Below are 21,675 nucleotides of genomic sequence, written 5' to 3'. Positions count from 1 at the left end.
AACCTTGCCCACTGGGAAAATGAGAGTAGGAAAAGGTGATAGGACAAGGGAGAATGGGTTTAAACTGAAATGGGAAATGAAGTTCAGGTTAGATACAAGGAGGAAGCTCTTTACTGTGAAGGTGGTGAGGCACTCTAATGGGTTGCCCAAGGAAGCTGTGAATGCTCCATCCCTGGCAGTGTTCGAGGCCAGGTTGGACAGAGCCTTGGGTGACATGGTTTAGTGTGAGGTGTCCTTGCCCACGGCAGAGGGGTTGGAACTGGATGATCTTAAGGTCCTTTCCAACCCAAACCATTCTATGGTTCTGCGATACTGGTAGCTATTGTGATATTGATAAATAGATACTTAGTGTTTTACCTTCTGCTAATTATTTAAGACTTCTACAGTGTACTTTTATCTGAAATGGTGCAGAACTGTTCACAGCAAAGTTGAGAACAAAGCTGTTTACACCTGACATCTGCTTTGCTATAGTGTTGATATACCAGCTTAAATTTTGCTCTATAAATGAGTATTTTCCTGTATACAATAATGTAATGTGAAAAAGCTTAGTGGAAAGTTCAAGTGTCATTATTGCTGAGAACTAACAGAATGAAAATACCTTTGTGTCTGATATTTGGCTCCTAACAGTCTTGCAAGCTACCATATAAGAATAATGTGACTTAAGAAAGCAGCAGTGTAGGACCTGCAAAACATGACGCTCTGTAGAATGTAACATTTAGAGAGCAGATGTTGGTAATGGACTTTTTCCAGAAAGAAAATTACCAGAATAGTCCTCAACTTTTATGTTGGCAATTCTGTTCTGTTTTACTACTTCTAGTGTTGGTAAATGGGTTTATTGCACACAAACATTTGGACTTCATTACAAAGTCATTTGTCTGAGCCAAAACTAAACATTACTTGGATCTGATTTTTTTCCATGTTAAGGTTTTCACTAATTTTCCTTTGAACTGAAATTGGCAAAAAGTACATCTCCTGAAAATTGAAATTGCTCTTGTGAAGGACTAGTACATAAGGATATGTGTAATCTTAGATATACTATGTACACATACTTAGCCATCTGGAAGGAGATGCTTCATAAAGTTATCTCTGTTTGTGTTTTACCTGTATAATTCCCTATATATGTATTGTACCACAATACATATACTGTTAGATTGTGTTGAATTCATGAGCTTCTGAACAATTACTTCATCCTTCCATTCCCCCAACTTTACAGAGTGTTGCATGGTAAAACAAAACAAGAAATGATTCACTTGTATGTTTCTCATGGGGTATTGACATTGATTTTTCTGGCATAATTTCTGGCTTGGCAAAAATTTTGGGGATTGTATTGGCAGGAAGAAAGTAATAACTATAAACAGCCGTCTGAGCTACCTAGAACAGCATTCCTGTCTTGAATCTGAATAGGAAATAGCCCATATTGCAAAATGCCGTTCTGTAACCACTAAGATTTATCATGTAGGTGCATTGCAATGCCCTTACTACTATGAAGGAAATTAGGGAAAAGCTTTTTTATCATTTAGCTTTACATCTTTCAGAATATTTTGCCTCATAAGGCATGGAAGGAAAAGGCATTTGCACATAGAGGGCATTCACATGTTTAAAATACATCATTTGTGTGACTAGCGTCCGAAAAATAACTTATTTTATTTGTAAGTTGAAAGTAGTAATCCTAAGAAATTAATATCAAGACATACTAGAAATACTATTAATCGAGAAGATATTGATATTGTGTATTAAAGAGGAAATTTGAGAACTAGTAAACTGAAAAGAGGGTTTGCTCATCAAATTTGCAATAGCTTTTCAGTATGTGAACCCTTTTCCTGCACTTCATCAAATCTGTTAATGTTCACACATGTGCATTGTGCACAATGTATGTGTCATACAGTAAAGACAGTTGAAATACTCAATTTTGTTTAAAAGCTTTTGCTGATACTGATTCTTCTGTTAAAGGTGGAAAATTTCAAGGAAATTTCAGGAAATACCTCTCGTAGTCTTCTAAATGTATAAGATGAGACTGCTTTACAGTACATCTATGATACCTGTCTGTGGGAATACGGGAATACGTTCAACTTTGACTGTTCAGTACAATAGACCCTCCTTTATTGTTTGTAATTTTGCCATTTCTAGAATATTTCCCAGAAACAACTGAATCTGATTCACTAGGATGGGTGATATGTTCAGATACAAAACCCAGCAAACTCTTACTTCTGTGTGCATTGCGGTAGCTGGGACTTCGCATGCCTCTACAAAAACTTCCTTTGCACAACCCAACTGCTTGCTGCTACCAAGTAATGTTTACTTAAAAGTTTAATGGTATTTTATTTGATGTTGTGCGAGACATTATTCTTGCTTAAGCGTGGCAATCTGACGCTTCAGATAAAACTTATCACAGCACTAATAGGGAGAGAAACATCAGAGTGTTCTCCAAGTTCTCATTTATCTTAATGCCCTGTAATCCTATAAAATTGTTTTTCCTCTAAAACATTTTCTTGTCCGCAGTTGTTTTTGTGGAACAAAGCCTCAAAGAGAGGATGTCTTTTAACAGAATTATTTTTCATGAACAAAAAGACTTCAAAATATCCCTTGGAGCTGTACTAAGCTTGACTAAACATCTTAACTGATTTATTTTTAGAAGAGATGTAATTAAATTGTGTGTAGTGTTTTGCAGAGGATTGTTAGATATTTATACCAGTGTACAGTAGGATGGTTCATCAGCTGGGCTTTCAAAATTGTTATAATAGCACAAAACAAAACGATTCTCAAATTCTAAAAACCCAAGGGTAGCAAATACTTGGTGGAGACCTGATCGCCATGTTCCAGTATTTAAATGGTGGCTACAGAGGAGATGGAGACTCCTTTTTCATATGGAGTCACATGGAAAAGACAAGGGGTGATGAGCACAAGTTACTCCTCCGGAGATTCTGGTTTGGGCACTGGAAAATTCTCACAATGAGAACAATCAGCCATTGGAATTACCTTCCCAGGGAAATGGTGGGTTCCCCAGTGTTGGACACTGAAGATTGAGCTAGACACGGTGCTGGGGCACCTAGTGTAGGTCATGCTTTGCCAAGGTAGATTGGACCAGATGATCCGTGAGCTCCCTTTCAACCTGGTATTCTATGATTCTAAAGTAGCTGAGGAAGTTTTACTGTAATAGAGCTGTCAAAAGCTGTGATCATTTATGGTTGGTACTCAATGCCTAGCTAAGGGGAGCAGCACGATTAGACTGAATGTTATAGTTGTGCAGGGCAGATTTCACATGCAGTCAGCAATTCTTTCATAAAACTTCTTCCATATACACATGTAATACTTTAACATGGGCAGTTGTACAACAGACTTTCTTGGAATTCTGCAGTTCATGGTCTAACCTAAGTGTGAAAGACCATACTTGTGATTCCTAGGGGGGATAACTGCCTGTGTCAGATGCATGTAGACTTGTCAGCTTCCCTCACCAGCATGTATGCATCCTTTCACAACCTAGCTGACTCTTATTAAAGGACTTCCCCAAGTCTGTCTAGACCTGTAATTCTTTACTTGGATTTACTGCAGGAAAGTAGTGTTAATGGCCTGATGTTAATGCTAGATCAATTCTACTATGAAAGTTCAAAGATGAGTATTGTGGAGGAATCAGGAGCATTTGGTTGGGTCTTCATTTCAATTTATAGACAAGTTTAAGCATTTTCAGCATGAAGAAAAAAATTTATTTTAAGTCTCTGATATGTGTTTCCAATTGAGCAAAAGTGGTTTTGTCCCTTACTGGCTCCACACGTGATCCACACAAGTGTTTGCGAAGACAGTAATACAGCGAAGGGAAATGGATGCTAATAAATCGTCACTGTCAGTTCAGTGTTTAATGTTCTCTAGAATACACAAGATTTATCACTGAGAAATTGTAGAATAATGATAGTGTATGGAAACAAAGTCCACCAGGGAGATGTACTACATCATTCGGATTTAGCGCTGCCATCTGCTTAATAGCATTGAGATGACTACAGAGGTATTTATGATCAACCATTCATAGCAGTGACAGATGCTGCAGAGAGTTAACATGCCAGAGAATGAGGTTTGTTACTGAAATTCAGATTATGTGACAAGGTTGCTGAGAAAGGGGGCTGGGTTTGTTACCTCTCCAACAGCACTGAAGGTTTACTGTGTGCTTTTAAGTTTGCTATCAAAAGAGGCTAACACAGTTACTGTAGTACAAAAAAGAAGTGGAGAGGGTCCCATCTGGCTGCTTCATAGCACTGAGAAGTTTCACGTAACTTCTTTAAGCTTGACTGTGAGCATTTAAAACTTGATATCTTTCCTAGAGAGAGACGAAAAGCTTTTGTCTAGCTATGTTGTTTTTTTACGTACAACATACATCAGCAGTCCTGACTGTAAGAGGAATAGTACATACAACTATATGCCTGGGTCTGTGTAGGGGCAAGTCCTTCATATAGTAATGTCATTTGTGTTAAATTATAACTGTAAAACTGTTTTACCTCTTTAGTCAGGGTGATCTCACTTATATTCTGTTGCAGAATTTAATCCAAACAGTGATATAAAAGGGGAAAGATGGGTACTCAAGGCAACTGCTGGCTTTGTCTAAAGCTTCCTGCAATGTTTTTTGTTGTCCACATTTGCCTGTTAATGCTATAGATTTCTCTTGGCAACCACCACTGTGCCACTGGCTTTAACACTGTTTCTCAGTTGCTGCTCTTCTATATCTAACAATAATTGCTACCATCTCATATCATACCAAATGACTGCAAGTAGCCTATGAGCCTTAGAGCCACCTGGTCAAGCTAGTCTGAGCTGAGGGAATTGGCAACTTCTCTTTAGTATACCTATGTTTATTCGGTGCCTCTAATTTATTCTGTTTATTGCTTAATATGCCTGGGAGTGAGAAGTACATGCTGCGACTTTATTTCAGCTCATTTATCTAAAAGCATAAAAAGATAACTGCCTACATGGTAAGTCCTAGGCATGTTGAAGATTCAGTGTTGTGTACACCAAGCTGTGAGGCTGCATTCTTTACTGTTTAACAGTGACTGATTTAAGCCATTAAATTTCTTCAAAGACTATGCACGAAGACCCCATGGTTTGCAAGGTTGAGTTTTGTAGCTTGTGATACATAAGAACTAAGTAACTGGGTATCAGGTTGCAAAGAGAACTAAAACACCTTGAAATCTGGCAGTGGCTGTTGTTCAACTGATGCCTAAATAATAGAACTAAATTGGTTTGCTAAAATCCTTCAAATCTTTAAATCCCTGGTTTTGTGCCCTTCAGTTTTGAGGGAAGTTGATTCCCAGTATTTAGTTCTTGCAAAACCTTCATTTTCCATTGGGAACTCAAATTTTCAGGTGTGTTCTGAAACTGCTTAGCAGCCGTACAAAAGATGGTGACATTGCTGTTTATAGGAGGAGTATTTTCATAAAGAGCTGAGTGTATGGTTTTGAAATTGGCATATGGAGATGTTACTATTGGTATTCGAAAGCTAATTGCTAACACTTTGTTTGTGATCCTCAGTGTTTTAAATTTACATTGTTAGGTTTGTCAGCAATCATGCATTTCCAGGATGTATAAATATGCATTATATGCAAAGCAGTGTCTGTTACTGTAGCTTTTCAAGATGTAATTCTCTCAATTTTACTGCTAGTAGCTGTGTCTGTATTTTGTGCTCTGACTTGTAAATCAAATCAATCCACAGCAGTTTGATTCCTGGAGGTAGTGCACATGGCCAGTACTCTGTAATTGTTGCTTGTGCACACCTGGTGTGTACAAGCTTATCGGAGGTTATAATTCTGTGCCAATAAAACCTAAAAAAAATTAGCATAAGCAAGCTAATGTATCTTTGCTCTGAAAACCCCTGCCATGTGGTTTCCTGCTTCATTTTAAAGCTTATACTGTAGGAAGAGATTTTCTGCAGTGTTTTCAGAACTAGTTCTTCATGTTCAGATAAATGTTTTCTTTTTTCCTTTTTTTACCTGTTAAAATGTGACAAGATAATGGGTTTAAACTGAAACAGGTGAAGTTCAGGTTAGATATAAGGAAGAAGTTCTTTACTGTGAGGGTGGTGAGACACTGAAACAGGTTACTCAAGGGAAGTGATGAATGCTTCATCCCTGGCAATGTTCAAGGCCAGGCTGGACAGAGCCTCAGGTGAAATGGTGTAGAGTGTCCCGCCCATGGCCAGGGGTTGGAACTGGATGATCTTAAGGCCCTTTCCCACCCAAACCATTCTATGATTTAGAAGTGCCTCAATAGCACATACAGGTTTAATTGTGTGCCAAGTGCAGATGTTTAAATTCCTTAAATTTCTTTACAAAAATCTGGTTTGAAACCTCAGTAAGCAGGAATAAGATTAAGGCAATTGGAGTGATGGAAAAAAACATAACGAGTATTGTATGCCACGGTGTACTCAGTTTTGGAAAAGACTTTAAGAATCCTCATCACATTGACAATAGTAGATTATATCCCTTTCAGAAATGCTAGTATTCCTTTTCATTTGTACTAATTAGCCCTGGTAAAATGCTTTTTAGATACAAAAAAAATACATGGTTTTCCTCATGGCTTTCCTATTAAATGTAATTGTACCTATGCCTAAATGTTTAGGAAACAGTTAACATGCTATGTTGGCTTACTAACAGTATGAAAATTGTGGTTTTCTCTCTAAAACTGTCCTGTGGTATTTGGCTTGCTTTCAAGAGAATAAAAGTATTGCTTCTTTGGTAAGGAAATAATCTATTTAATTGGGCAACATTAGGAAAGGGAGATGGCTGCAGGGAAGTCTTAAAATGGTCTTGTCTCTCCTCCTTTTCTAGTAAAAAGAGCTGTAAATTGTGTTTTTAAGCACAGTTTTGGTATTGTTCAAGTGATGTGAGAAGCATGGTTTAGTAACAGCCAGAATTTGAGGTTTATCATGGTGTAACTGTCAGGTGATAATTGTATGTAATGCACTGGAAGCCCACTGGTAGAAGTAGTAGCGCCCACATAAGAGACAGGTCAAAATGGATTGAATTTGTCCTCAACACAAGAGAAATCTGACTTACTGCACTTGCAGAGACAAAGCTTGGACCATGCTGACGTAAGGTGCTTTAGGAAAGATCTCAGTGTGGTAGTGCACTGCTTTTAAGATCTGACAGATTCTTCTGATTTATACAGCCCTGGAAACAATCAAATATAATCTTTTCTTTAACCAAATACATTTCTTGATGGTGCACATATATTTTTGGTTATGATAAAAACTGGGACGGAATGATACTTTTTTCTCTTAAATGCTCCTCAATTTTGGCTGATGAGTAAGGTATCAAATTTATGGGAAACTGCTGAAAGTTGTGCTGTCCCTTCAATAAATTAGAAAGACAAGTAGGTTGATGTATGTCTTAGTAGTACTTCTAATGACAGAATGGTGATTTACCATCTGTGCAGTTTTTGTGGATGATGAGGTATTAGAGGCAGTGTTGTTGTGTATTCCAGTCTGTGACAAGGAACATCTCTGATCTCTTAACAGCATCTTAGGCAGGACTCGAGGGATAACCAAGAATTAAATGGAACAGTACCCACAACTCTTTGCAGTATTGCAGTGGATTGTCTAAAGTTTCCTTGACTAACTGCCCATGGCAGGGGGTTAGAACTGGATGATCTTAAGGTCTTTTCAAACCCTAACTATTCTATGATTCTATGATGAATCTAAGTTAGAATGTAAGTTATTTACGGAGAAGAACATGTGGCACAGTTGATGCATGGAAAGAAAGGAGAGAAAATGTGTTTTTTTTCTAATGTTAATGTTGCCTCACATTTCTGTTCTCAGTTTAGCGGTAGGAACACATTTGGTACACACCTGGACAGTTTAACATTTCCAGTTTAGTTTCCTGATAGCAGTGTAGTTCACTTCCCCAACTGCTTTGCAAACCAGGCAAATGTGATGTAGGGTGGCTGGGGTTCAGGTCTAATTCACAGACCAAACCAAAATGCTGATGTTTACACAGCCTGAAATTTTTAGGCTTTCTGCTGGTGCTTGCTTTATTTTTTTCTTTCATTTCTGCTGGTGCTTTTCTTTCCTTTTGCTTTTATGGCAAAATGTTGACATTTAGCATGTCTGATCTCTAGGAATGGATTGTTGCTGTATGTCTGATTCCATTCACAGTTTCAGCGTAAAGCTCTATGTCCCTGGTGCTGCTGTTCCTGAAAAGCCTTATTTGTGCCTTGTGCTTCAGTCACCTCTGCTACTTGCCATTTACCTTTCCTGTTTTGAGTGATGAGAGATGGGTGGAGTAGTGGAAAAAGACTGAATGAGTTTAGACAGCAGTAATGACATTTCAGATGGTAAAGCTGGTAGCTCTAAGGAGCTGTGTAGAGTTCTGCTAGAAATGTGTAGATCCAGTTCTGTGCTGGGTAGGGAGCACCAGAATGCAGATGCCTGAGGGCATTTCGCTATTTAGAAGTGAATTTTATTACAACTTACGCCATAAAAAGTAATTTCCAGATAGTGATGGCTAAGGAAATCCTTGAGGGGGCACTCCGGCCATCTTTAATAGGTAATAGATTTGTTACGAGTATTATCTGTATGAGTACACTGGGATGTAAGTTAAGGAAGATTGCATCATTTTTCTCTATTTTATAAAGCTTTCATATATGTCAGGTGCATTGAGATCATTCTTTTTACAGATGTAAGCTGAGATGGAGGGATTAGAGTATGTACCAAAACCTCGTGCTAGGAAGTAGCAGAACTGGGCATTAAATAAAAGTCTATCTGCAAGATGAAAGATGTGGATCTCCTCTTGATAACCTGGTTTTATGCTATCCTGCTATGTGCTGGGTTATAGAATAAGCTGTTCTAGTGATCCACAAAAGCATTGAGAATGTAATTAACTGTGTTCAAGACAATTATGGCATTGTAAGAAGCTTCACTACAGTGATTGTTGTCTTGGCAATAACATTTGGGACATTCTTCCGGTTTGTTGTTGATGGATGCTTTGTGGTACCAGAAGCAGGTGAGCATGAAGCGCTGATAGAAAGAAGCTTGTCCTTGTGGGAGGGTTCTATTCAGAACTGATCATATCAGTCAGGGTCTACCTCTTGCTAGCGATCCTCATTTGTACTTTCTGCTTTCCTGTTCTATGTGACCAGTGTGTAGAAAGACAAAGGTGATGCTTGTGGAGCTCCTCATAGCACAAAAGGAAACCTTGGTGTTTGGAAGGGGGTTTTCATCGCTTTCTGAAACTGCTCTGGCTTCTGTATCGAGGGATCAGTCACAAAGTGATGCCCATGTGCGAAAGAGAGCAGATGTTGTTTTCTGGTTTTCCCTACAAATCATCACAAGAAGCTGAACTGGTTGCAAAGCCTGTTTTTCATTCCTGAAGATGAAGAAACTTTCAGTTCCCTCAGTGCTTAAATCCAGTAATCAGGCTTGTCAGTGCTTAAGTCTGGGCTTATCCAGTAAACTCAAAGCTTTCAGAGACCTTTTAGTCTCCCCTTAGTATGGCAGGGAGCCTGACTGCAACTTCTATTTCAAACACAGCAATGGCCTAATCCTGATGCTAAAAGATGCCTGTATCAGATCTAAAGAGCCATGACAATTGCATTTATTAATCGCCTTATGTTTTGACTACCGTTATCCTTTCTTTGGAAATACCACTGACCACTTGCACTGTGTTTTTGACATGCTTGTTCTACAATTGTCCCAGAAGTAGCCCAGTGACCTATTCTGATACCTTTGTGAGTGTTAGGTCAAAACTCTACCATTGTTATCTGTCCCAAGAGAATATTCTAACTTGTCTAGAAAGAACAAGCTAATAGTTAATACAGTATAAAAGGTGAGAGTTCCTAAGACTTAACCATCATGTCAAGAGGAGTTACTGCTATTGGGGTTGTTTTTTCATGAAGATATGGGGGGTTTTATTATGGTTTGTCAAGATATTTTCAGAAACAATCAGCTTAGCAGGAAAGCCTGAGAAATTCAGGTCATTCCATAAGACCTTTGAAGGCTTATGTTGAATACTTCTAAATTAAAGTATTTTAAGACACTTCTCACAGCACAGGGGTTCTAGAGAAATGGCAGGAAGCTTCCCTGTCCTCTGTGTTACTAGATAAAAAAGCTCTTCTAAGGCTTTACTTTATCAGTGATGCAGTGTTAAAATCTGAGGCTGCTCTTAGGCTGTTTCCTGAGCACAGAAGAGGTGCTTCCCCCTGGCTTTAAACTACTCAAGCCTTACTTCAACCTTCCTCTAAACACTGTAGGATTAATGGCCAGCCCTCAGCAGTTAGACCTAAGTTTATTGTTGTTTGCCAATCATTCTATATCATCAGGTGGTTCCAAGTTTCTATATTGACATGGAATATCCAAGTGTGTTTTACTTTGCCATCTCTTGTCTTCTCTTGTGTCAGCCCAAAGACATTGTGCTGGAATGGGGATTCAAAAGAAGTTAAATACGAGCAGATAAAAGCAAGGGCTCTATGTACAAATGATGTGAATTGCAGCCAGTACTCCAGTGTTGACTGCACTTGTACTGTTTACTTGATGGTTAGGAAGATGCTTGAAAACTTAACTGACTATAGCATGTAACGCAGTTATCCATCTACAAAGTAAGTAACTGCAGAAGTAAAAATTAAGATAATTGAAGAAAGTGGCCTCAAGACATTTCACATAAGAAAACACAGGAATTCAAAGCAGACTCCAGGTTTAGTCTTACTGAGTTAAAAAGGATAGGATCCATGGAATGCTTTTCCTTTCCGTTCTGAAAGGAGGGAGGCACATGAGGTAAAGAAAATGTTTTGGTCTCTTTTTATATGAGCCAAAATGAAAAGAATAGGAAGAAAAGGGCTTTCCTTGCAGAATAAATCAATTAAAGGGAGGTAGTTTGAATAGTCAGTCAGAATGCTAAGCTGCCGGAGAACCTATATAAAACCCCTAGTCAAGGATTCTTTTGCACATTGACATCATGCCTTCTGTCCAGAGGAAGAATTAAATAATATAACTACTTAATTCCTCACAACAGAATTGACCTTGGCTATCTCAGTTAATGAGTTCAAATGTACAGTCTGCGAACAAGCTTGATACTGCGGGTTCCTTTGACTGGGTTTCCCTTTAGCAGGTGATTGCTTTGGAGAGGAAACAAGTTTTGTAAGCTGTAACTTCCTATACAATACCAGACTTTCCTGTAATTCCTCTAAAAGCACAATTATCTTTGGTCTTGGTTATGAACTCCATGAGCTATTCAGACTGTCAGAGATAAAGCGATCTTCAAGGTTTCCTTTTTACCCAGAACTCCTTACACCCATGTGCATGCACCCTTTTCTTTGGGTCATAGTCTTTAAGTTGTCTTATCTGAACTTTTGCATTTGTTTAACATACAGTTGGGCTGAGAACATTGGCTTTTTTCATAGAGCACAAATGAAAGCAGTCAATGTATTGAATTGCACTAGGCAACTTGTCTTCCCATTTTAACATGCTTTTTGGACAGATTATTTATTCTGAAGGGTTTGTTAACAGAGATGGGTCATGAGATGATAGACTTCCAGTGTAAAAGAGGTTTTTTCTTTCTAATATTTATTCATTTTGCAGTTTATATTCTGTAAAATGACACTTTTTTGTTGTTTAGTAGTTATTTTCTATAGAATGAAACTCTACAAAAGTCATTCTGACAGGTTTGACAGATACAGGGATAGGGCTCAGCTGCTGTAGACTTCTAAACTTGTTGACAGCCTTAAATAATCAAGTGCTGTGTGGAAGGATAGTGAATGTCGGTTTTAATTTGGTGGTCAGAATAAAGCTGCTGCAGGGCAAAATTGTTATTTCTTAACACTTCAAACTTTGACCTTGTTATTCTGGGGTGCCCAGCACAGGCCTGACAACCCACAGATAACATAAAGGCTTATACAGATACCTTTTATATGCACTTCATAGGGCATTCTGGTTAAGTTTTTGTTTAGGAAGCCTTATAGTAGCAATAATGAATACTCAGCCACACTTTTCAGATATACATTTGCACACACATTAGATACACACCAGAAATATGGTAAATGCTCCATCCCTGGCACTGTTCAAGGCCAGGTTGGACAGAGTCTTGCGTGACATGGTCTAGTGTGAGGCTTCCCCGCCCATGGCATGGGGTGTTGGACCTGGATGATCTTAAAGTCCTTTCCAACTCAAACAATCCTATGATTCTGGCCTTGATTATATTGTGGGATTTGAAACCTTGTAATTAAAATAAAAGAAACTAAAACACCAACAACCCAAATGCAACAAACTATTGCTAATTCCTGTTCAGGCTGTAAATTGCTTTTTCTCTCAGGTTTTTAATTTGTTAGCAGTCAATCTAATGATAGAAACATTTTGTCAATATTAGTAATTACCTGCAAGTGATCATATATTAGCTATTTCCTTCTCACTCACAAGGTAATGACTTTATATCATCAGTTTAGAGTGTCTTCCAAATATTATCAGCCCTGGGTCTGGCTGTGGTTAGAAAGAAGAGGAAAGAAACAGACTTGCTTTTGATGCCCTACAAACATGTCTAACAGACTTCTGTCAACTGTGTAAAAAAAATTACACATAGCTATACTTACCTGAAATATGAAGGCATTATGGGAAGGCAGTATGTAACAGGACTTGTTCTTCAGCTTCCATTCAATGGTCTTAATACACATACAAATGCTGTCATGAAACTAAAGACTTTTATGGTTAATGGTATTCATACTTTTGGGTCCTAACAATCCTAAATTCCTGTTTTTAACTCGGTTCCTGTTGTTACTTATCTGCCTGTTAAAATGATAGCATTTGCATAGAGGTACATTTGTCTTGAAGACACTTAAGTAACTTGCTGATCAGAGATTTATATAGTTGCTATGTCCTTTATTGCATTTCTATCAGTGAATTCAAAGATGCAAAGGCAAAACACGTGGCAACAGTAGGTTATGAAAAGAAGTTTGACAAATGAATTGGTTCGCCACCTACACCTCCTACTCTTCCTTTGCTGGCAATTGTAAGATCTTCAACCTTCCCAACGATATGATTTTAAACATAAAAATCCCACATCCACATTAACACTGTGGATCAGGTGCTCAGTGATGGAAAATATCCTAATGAAAGTAAATGTAGTTTCTCTTCTAATAAATGACCAAACAGCACCTACATTCTCACTGTCATATGAATGCTTACCTGTCTTGTCTTAAGACATGTCTATAATCCTTTAAGCTTTCTTCTTTTCAAAGGTAGAATGTGTAATGATAAGCACTGCTTAAAATGTAACTGCTTTTCTTGTTCTGTTTCCCTCCTCTCATACAGTGGAGCAGATTACTATGACTATGGCCATGGACTGAGTGAAGAAACATACGAATCTTATGGTGAGTAGCTTTGTAAGCTGAATGACTACAGTAGTACACTCTTGGAAAGATATAATCAAAGAACTCCTATAAGACAAGCTTCAGCTCTGCCCTGGGTAACAGCTGTTCAGTGATCCCTGCATCGCCACATTGATCTTTGTGTGGTTATTGAGAAAAATACTGAAGGGGATTGTCTGTGGTCTCTCAGCGAACATAGTTGTGTGAAACTAAAATCAAGGAAATAGAATATCAGAATCTAAATCAAGTATCCTTTTCCTGTCATGTTCAGTGAGATTTAAGGCAAAAACATGGGGCATAGGACCTTTTTTCAGGAGCTGTTTGCAGCTGAAAGCAAATGCTGCTAGTATGGCACAACTGGCCACACTTGCTAAGAACCTTAGTACCAGGTAAGGACATGCTGAAGTTCTCAGTTGAGTCAGGGCCTAATTGAGTGCATTTTAGACTCGTATGGTCTTTTTGTATTAGTTAACTTTCATGCATCAGTGTTGGGAAATCGAGCAGGGAGTCATTATGTAAAGGTTATGGAGGCACTTTAGGTAGCTAATAGACATGAGGGCAGTGGGTTACTCATATGGAGACAAAACAATACATAATGAAGCAAAAAACATATGCCAGTGCTAAAGATCACATTTTTTAAACCTAGAAGTGTGGTAGTGACACCTTAATTAAGCGAAATCTGTTATGGATTAGGAGCATAAAGCATGTTGAAAGGCACCTTTGCCTAAGGGATAAATGTTAAATCTCTGGCTAGAGATCAGAGAAATCTAATCTAGATCTCTCAAATCTCAAACACTGGAGGACTGTTAGGAACTAGTGTGAAGGAGCTGTGATTCTGGTTTATGGATGCCTCAGTGATTTTAGAGCTCTACTTAGTCTTCTATGGTGTATTTCTTGACCTCCATTTAAAATGCTTCCTGCTGGGAACTAAAATGACCTCAACTAAGTTGTGATAAATGCAACTCATACGGAAGTTTACTCGGTGTTGTCTGCTTAATGTAATTATTTTGCTTTAAAGGGAAAGTTTCTTCATCAAAAGAGGTCACTTGAAATTCCTCTATCCCCCAGCACTTTCAACTGGTGTTGATTTATATATATATATATCTTAAATCTTTATTTCAGCATTAAACTGTTTTCCATTATAAGTGTAAGACTTGTAAGACTATTTTGTGAATGTAAATTTGATGGGGAGGAAATATAAGAAATTGATTAATGTAGATGGTTTCCCCATCAGCCTATGTGGGCTGTGGTATTTAAGGTTGAAAATATGGATTTTTTTCATTGCTTTTGCATTTAAAGTTGTTTTTGTATTTATCAAAGCACAGCCACTCAGAATATTAAGTGTTGTATTTACTCAAATTGAGAGGAAGACTTATAAATACCTTGAAGAATGATTATGGGTTACAGCCATGTTCTTGCAAATACAAATAGTTATCCACTTTATTTAAATAGCTGACCTTCAAGTGCATCCTTAAATGCAGAGTTAGATGCTAACAACCATCCTTACAGTACGTAAAGAACATTAGGTGCCTCGAGCTAGAAATTCATGAGGCTGCATAGTGAGCAGAGAGCTGCCTAGTGCTGGCCATGAGGAAACACAGATTCCCAGGAAGTACCTAAAGTTTTCCTCCTGAGAAGCTCACTTGCCAGTCCAGAGAGATGAATATCAGCATTTTTAGGATTCGGATCCCTGAACGGCACCAAAATGAAAGCTGATAAAAAGGTGACTTTATCATACAGAGATAGGACCAATTGCTTGAAAAGGAGCAAACATTCCCCTTAAACTGTAACCAACTTTGCGCTTAAACAGTTCCTTGCAGTGGTGCTTAAAAGCTGGGATATCTTTAATTCTTACCCCTAGCTTTTATTGCTAGGCTAGGGTTCTCCTTGCTTAATACAAGCCTTGCTTTCTGTGTGATTAAGCAGCGCAAGAGGTTGCTTCTCAACTATGTTGCTGTTATCAGATTCCTGTGCAACTTGCCTGACGCAGAAGCCTCCAGTTTTTATACCAAGTTTGAACTTTTACCTCTTGGGCAAATGTTCTGGCCACAGAGCTATGATGTATAACTTGGGCTGTGCAGGCAAACACCTACAGTTTAAAAACTAAAGTAGTTAGGATGAGATTTCTATGAAGAAATTGTGAAATTGGACCCTTGATTTACAAGGTTCTTGTCACCAAATTTCAGCCAACTATCATCTGAGCAAGTTATCATTCAAAGTGCAGGGCTCTTTGAATGTTAACTTTGATTTATTTATTCTAATGGGCTAGAAAGACAAAATGATGCCTGTGTGTTAGATTACAGTACATTTGGATTCCAGCCTTAGCTTCCAGATTGTATTGGGTTCACACCTCTCTGCTCAGGGCAGGGCAATTTTCCCAAAGTAGACAAGGAAATACATAGCACTGCTTTCAGATGTATTTGCTTTGTATTTGGGGAGGGGTGGTGTTTGTGGGTGGCTTTTATTTTCATTGGGGTTTTCTTGTTATTTTGGTGTTTTATTGTGTGTGTGCTTTGGCTTTTGCCTTTCAGGGATGATTTAGTACTCTAGTGTTTACTTGACTGAAGTTTACCCAAGTGCTGTTTCATTATGCTCTCCCTCTTGCTGTGAATACCTGGCACAGTATGACCCTAAATTAAGACAACACTTTGCTACTTTCTGTTAATATTTATTACCACTGAAGTGTTAAATATAGTTTGTTTAAAAACTTCTTTCATTGTCAGTTCAAAGAAGCAATTTTCCTTGCTCTCAATACTTTTATAATCTGCCTTTGTATATCTTACATTTTAGAGGAGAAGTGTATGCTTATAGTGAGGCTGGACATTACCCCTAGATTATTGGAAGCTACATGTGTTTGTGGTGATACTGGAGGCTTTTCTCTATTGGATCGCATATCTGAATTAAGCTTAAGTTGGTACTGATGCCAAGGAACTTAGCGTAGCTTATTTGCTTATGTGGAATTTATATCCTCCATTCATTTAATCCCAGCATAATTATTTGTAGGTCTCCTACTGTAGCTGACATTCCTGTGTTTCTGCAACAAGCAGGTCCACCTGAATGCCAGAGCCCTATATGTTTTTGCTGTTAGCCTGTCTCGCTCCCTGCTGTTATGTGCATTGTGGGATAGCTTATGTGTTGTACACAGATTTTTTGGGGGTCAGTTGTTAGACTTTGTAAATAAAATATTGCTACTTAATTCACAATTCAATAAGGACAAAATAAATACATCACCTGAGAACACTGAAAGGGCTCTAACTATTGTTTCCCTTCTTGTAGGTCAAGAAGAATGGACCAACTCACGACACAAGGCACCTCCTGCAAGGACAACAAAAGGAGTCTACAGAGACCAGCCATATGCCAGATACTGATTGTACTGTCTGATGTTGTGAAATATCCAATCTCCACCAGTCCTGTATACTGTTCAAAGTAATTTTTTCTATGAACAATCCCTTTTTATTAACTCAAAGCGCATAAAAAAACCCTGAATGGATGGACTGAACCTTAAAATCTTTTGTTGAAAGAACAACCTGGACAGAAAGAAATGTAAACCGAGGAACTTTGTTATTTCCAAACTGTATTTGAGACAAAATAGGTGATCAAAAAAATAACCTTTGATTAACTAGTGTTAAACAGAAAAATAGGTTTACTAAATCTGTTAGTCCATTCTTTTAACAGAAGCGTAACCTTTTATTTTAAAGGTTTTCAGCAGTTTAGTTTTTAGCTTTTCTTTTCAGTCATTTGCTAGATTCTCTCTTTGCAAACATGCGTAAAAAGGGAAGCCAATTCCAAATGCAAATAATGTGGTATTTTGTAACTCAAGTCTTGAAATGTTCTGTAGTGTTAAGCAAAGTTTTGCCCTTGCTTGATACTAAATAAACTTTTGAAAGAAAATCAGTGTGTGTGAGATTAATTTTATGCTTTATCTGATAATAAAACTCCATAAATAGTAGTAAACAGGGAGAAGTGTTTAACAGCGATCACCATAAAAGGCTCATCTTAAACATTGCACCACTTCTTTAAAACAATGGTATAAACCTAAATGTTATCTATATATACTTACAGTAGATTAAATGCTGGTTAAAGTATCCAAATGGTATGGATCTGCTTGAGTGCCACATTAAATCAAAATCTTTATTTTTTGGTTAAAAATGGTTTAAAATAGCTGAATTTTCTGGAAAGCTGTGATTAGTTTTTCATCTTGTTGAGCATTTTTTCACTAGTGCAACTTTGGAATTTTTAAGAGCATTTTGGTACCTTAATGACCACCTCGTTCCGTGCTGGAAGCAATAAACACAAAGCTTTTAAAGACTTTCTGACTTGACTAATTGAGGTCGCTTTCGTCAGAGGCAGAGGATGTGTAACCCTTAAAACGGTCTTCATTTGCAAAGGTAAATAAATCAAATCAGATTTTAATCTCACTTAATTTATCTTTAATATAAGCAATAAAAGCAGGGAGGCTGCAACTTAGCAAGTTTCCTTTTAGAATGTAGGAAAGACTATGAGGACCCTAAATTCTCCTTTTAAAAGGTTTAATTTGTATCAGTAGTCTAAAAAGCCTTAGCTTAGCTAGTTAAATTTGGTCAAACTATTCCCTATTAAACAACTGTAAAACCTCATAACCAATAGCTTGTAATATATTCTTTTCCCATAAATTCTAGTAACTTAAACATTACAGATGTTACCTAAAGCTTTTTTTTATTAAGTTTCTATTAATTATAGTTTTATTTACATTGTTTTCTTTAGTTATTAGTTGGAAACCTTTTAACTTTAGTAAAAACATCTTTTTTTCTTCTCTTGTCAGGAAACCCACCTCCTTGGACAGCCAAAAGAACAAAAAACTGAATCTTCTGATGCTTTGGTAGGTATTTTCACTCATCTGTGAAATTATCACACGAGTAAAGGAGTATTTGATCAGGTCCTTAAGTCTTTATACACAAGCCTTTAATTTATGTAATCAGTGCAGGTACGAAGTTGTAGGTCATCAGAAATCATTGGCTCTGTTCGGTTCCGATGTGAAAAGCTATCATTAAATAGGACATTAAACTGTCCCAGTGTGTGGACAATGTCCTGTGGCTGTTTATTGAGAGGTATACGTAGCTTTGACAACATGTCAACCAAATAAGTATTTCATTGGACCGAGGAATGAAAACGGATGTGATTTTGTGCTGGTAGTGTTCAGATGGGAATGTGAAACTCTAATCTGGTCAGCAAATACTTCTAATAGGGTTTCCCAAAGCTGAAGAAAGCATTTTGTAGAATTAGTTTCTAAGTCAAGCATTTCTGCAGAAGGAGCAGACTGATTTTTGGCACAGATGAAGGAGAGCAAATCCATTGAGAAACATTAGCTGAAGAAATAGCTAGCTCCACATTTTCCAGTGGATTCAATATATAAAGAAATATTGTATTTATGCTCAGATTGTGTTTTTTAAATAGAACAGGTTTTTTTCTTTATTTCCTATTTGGGATGATAGTTTTTCTTGCTAACCTCATGATCTCAGTGCCTTTAGTTGACATCACTTAAAAGTTCTCTACTTTGAAATACTGCATACATTGCACTGCCTCTGCATGCCACAGTAAGTTTAAGAGACTGCTGTTATAGACTAAAGGAGCTTTATGTCCATCCAAAATGGGTTCTTTAGCATAGGACCCTTTTGAGGTTAGGAGAACTTGGAGATTTCTGCTCTCTTGGGCTCAGATGGCAAAAATTTGATACCGACTGCTGGGACAAAACTGAGTATGTAAATACCTCCCATCTTAAATCACATATGATCAGTTACATTCAGACATGACAAGATTTTATTTGCAAATATGAGGTTTAATATTAACCAAATACAATGAGACTTCATGGGCTGAAACTAAAATACCTAGGAGCAAGGATGGCTAGTAGGCAAATAAGTGAATCAGGTGTGAATTTGACCACCTGTAATATTTATCCAGCTCTAGGGGTTTTATATGCCATCTTACTGTCTACTACATGGAGGATGGATGTATCATAATGCATTTGCGCTGCTTCTCTGCTACTCTGCCCTGAAGTCCTATAAACTCTAAATTACTTCAAGCTCCGTTTCTGGAGGGAAAAAGTGTGTGCCTGTCAGGTCATGCAGAGGCTGTTTGAGTGCACCATAGTGTTACAGGATGCATAAGACTGGATGTTGCAGGTCACATGTGTAAATGAAAATCACCTTCCTAAGAGCACTCTCATCCTATGGTTGAAGTGGTTGTTTTGGTTGTATGCTAGATGTGCATCCCTTTATGCATGTGGTGCTCCTGTTAAGTAGCGGTGGCCTATGTTGGTGTGAAAGTTTGAGTCCAATTTTGTTCTTTTAATGAGTTGCAAGATCTGAATTTGATGTATCTAAAAGTGTCCATGTATTGAGCATAATCATAATAGTGGTATTAATTTTAAATCTGTTAGGTGCCCCACCCCTGGCAGTGTTCAAGGCCAGGTTGGACAGGTCTTGGAGCAACCTGCTCCAGCAGAAGGTGTCCCTGCCCATGGCAGGGGGCTGGAACTGGATGAGCTTTAAGATCTCTCCAACCCAAATGACTCTCTGATCCTATAAATATCATTTCTTCCAGCATTCCACATTCTTTTTCTCCTAAAAAAATAACAGTTGTATCAATTCTTATGTTCTATATGTGTGTGTACAATAAACTACATCAGTTCAAACTACCAGTGTTAGATAGAAACTATGTATTTGCAGTACAGAACTTCTCTTGGCAGTACCTGTAACAACATGCAGTAGTGTCCTGCTGTTGCATTTCTGGGGGGTTGGAGGAGTTTTGTTCTCAAATAAAACCCATCAGATGTTGAACAGAAGGAAAAATAATAAGGTCTCAAGACTTAAAATGCATCAGTGTGGAAGGCAGCCTTTCTTTTGTGGCAAATTAACCTTGAAGCGTTTTGCCATTTCACTGAAGTTTTGTATTCTTACACTGGTCAATTGCTGTATGTAACTGGTCAAACAAGTAATGTTAATGATTATAATTAACCATATAATTAATTTGCCTTTATTGAACCACTTTATCCCATTTGCATTGAATTTCAGTGTTAGCTCCTGCAATATTTTCCCTAAATCTACAAACATTTATTATATATGTAATTGTCTGGTCCTACTGCTTACAATCTGGCAATCTTAAAGAGTATCCATAGGTGCTGTTCTTGGGATTTATACAAATAAATGATGCTTTCCTCTTTTTCAGGAACTTCTGCCATGACAATTATGGACTGCTTAGAGCACTGAACTTACCTGTGTGCCCAGACAACACTGAGATGGGCTGCAGAGTATGAAAATCCTGTATTTCTTGTATAAAGCCTTAAAGTGTATAAAAGTGTACACTTCTAATAGAATTGTATATTTAAAATCTTCATTGTTGAGTGATGCAGCAGTGTTTTATTTGGAGCTCAATAAAAACTTTTCATCCAAGTTCCTGTTACAAAGCAATAATGCAGCCTCATGTTCCTCCAGTGACTTCTTTAGCCTTACGCAGCAAGGGTAAGACAGCGTGTGAAGTCTCGTGACTAGAATTGAAATGGTTTGGGCAGTAGCTTGTCTAATGGGTGAACAACATGGATAAGTTAAAACGAAGATCGGTATCTTACGCTGAAGCTTTTCTTAATAGCTAGTTGTAAAAAGGTCTACTTAAAACAAGACTCTTGGCTAGAAATGATACTCTTAACTTCCATTTCCTTCAGAAACTTGCATAACATGGTGTTTTAATCTCTGTCAGTTATACTCTGCTGATTATTCTCTTTCACTTGGTGTTTGCATAGAGATGTTTTCTTTAATACACAGCCACAGGTTTTCTAGTAGTAGTGTTGGATGAGGCTTTTACACCCTGACCAATCTTGTATCTAAAGGTCACGTTTCCTCAGTGCTGTTTTATATTAACAGTGATTGTGATAATTTGTAACAGAAATAAAATTCTGATAATCTAATTTCTTGTGTTCTTTTTCCTAAATACTGCTTGCAAAGTACCAGTGAACGATTTCTCAGTGATGTTTCCATGAAATGAGGTTTTTATTCACTGAATCTCAAAGAAAATCCCAAGAAAAGCATCGTTTGGTTCAGTCTTGTTTATTTTGCCTTGAAAATAAGCAATATCACTGAATAGCTTTACACCTTTTCTTTGACATGTGTTCCTAACTTCTAATACCATACACTGACTATTGCAGATTGCTGTTAACCCTGGTGCTGTTCAGAGTGTCATGAGTAAGGAATTGCTTCTAATAGTAAAAAAGCCTGTATTTTTAGCCTTCAGGTATTTAATGTCATTTTATAAGTCAGTCTCAATTTGGGAAGATTTTTCCCTGCCATGGTCTCTCTGTGTTCAACTGCATTTCTGCAG

At 37.7% G+C, this 21,675-nt stretch overlaps 1 protein-coding gene across 3 annotated transcripts in view; it reads left to right on the top strand.

The window, feature by feature from the left end:
* Window positions 1–21,018, top strand: part of KHDRBS3 (KH RNA binding domain containing, signal transduction associated 3) — an 89,197-nt gene extending 68,179 nt beyond the window's left edge. For 2 of the 3 annotated variants that reach the window (XM_061447687.1, XM_061447686.1), the window contains 2 exons: window positions 13,271–13,329; window positions 16,603–17,217. In XM_061447687.1, coding sequence (XP_061303671.1) covers window positions 13,271–13,329; window positions 16,603–16,694 — 151 coding nt within the window. In that variant the 3' untranslated portion in view covers window positions 16,695–17,217. Of the gene's footprint in view, window positions 1–13,270; window positions 13,330–16,602; window positions 17,218–18,127; window positions 18,185–20,529 lie in introns of those variants that run through there. The other variant, XR_009742417.1, reaches the window with a different exon arrangement.
* The last annotated feature ends 657 nt before the right edge of the window (window positions 21,019–21,675 follow it).

The sequence above is a fragment of the Pezoporus flaviventris genome, unplaced genomic scaffold, assembly GCF_033815535.1.
Source record: "Pezoporus flaviventris isolate CSIRO_AGI_PZ_B2104156 unplaced genomic scaffold, CSIRO_AGI_Pfla_v1 ptg000007l, whole genome shotgun sequence".
NCBI lineage: Eukaryota > Metazoa > Chordata > Aves > Psittaciformes > Psittacidae > Pezoporus > Pezoporus flaviventris.
The sequence above is the reverse complement of the archived record's forward strand: the minus strand, read 5'-3'. Positions and strand labels throughout refer to the sequence as shown.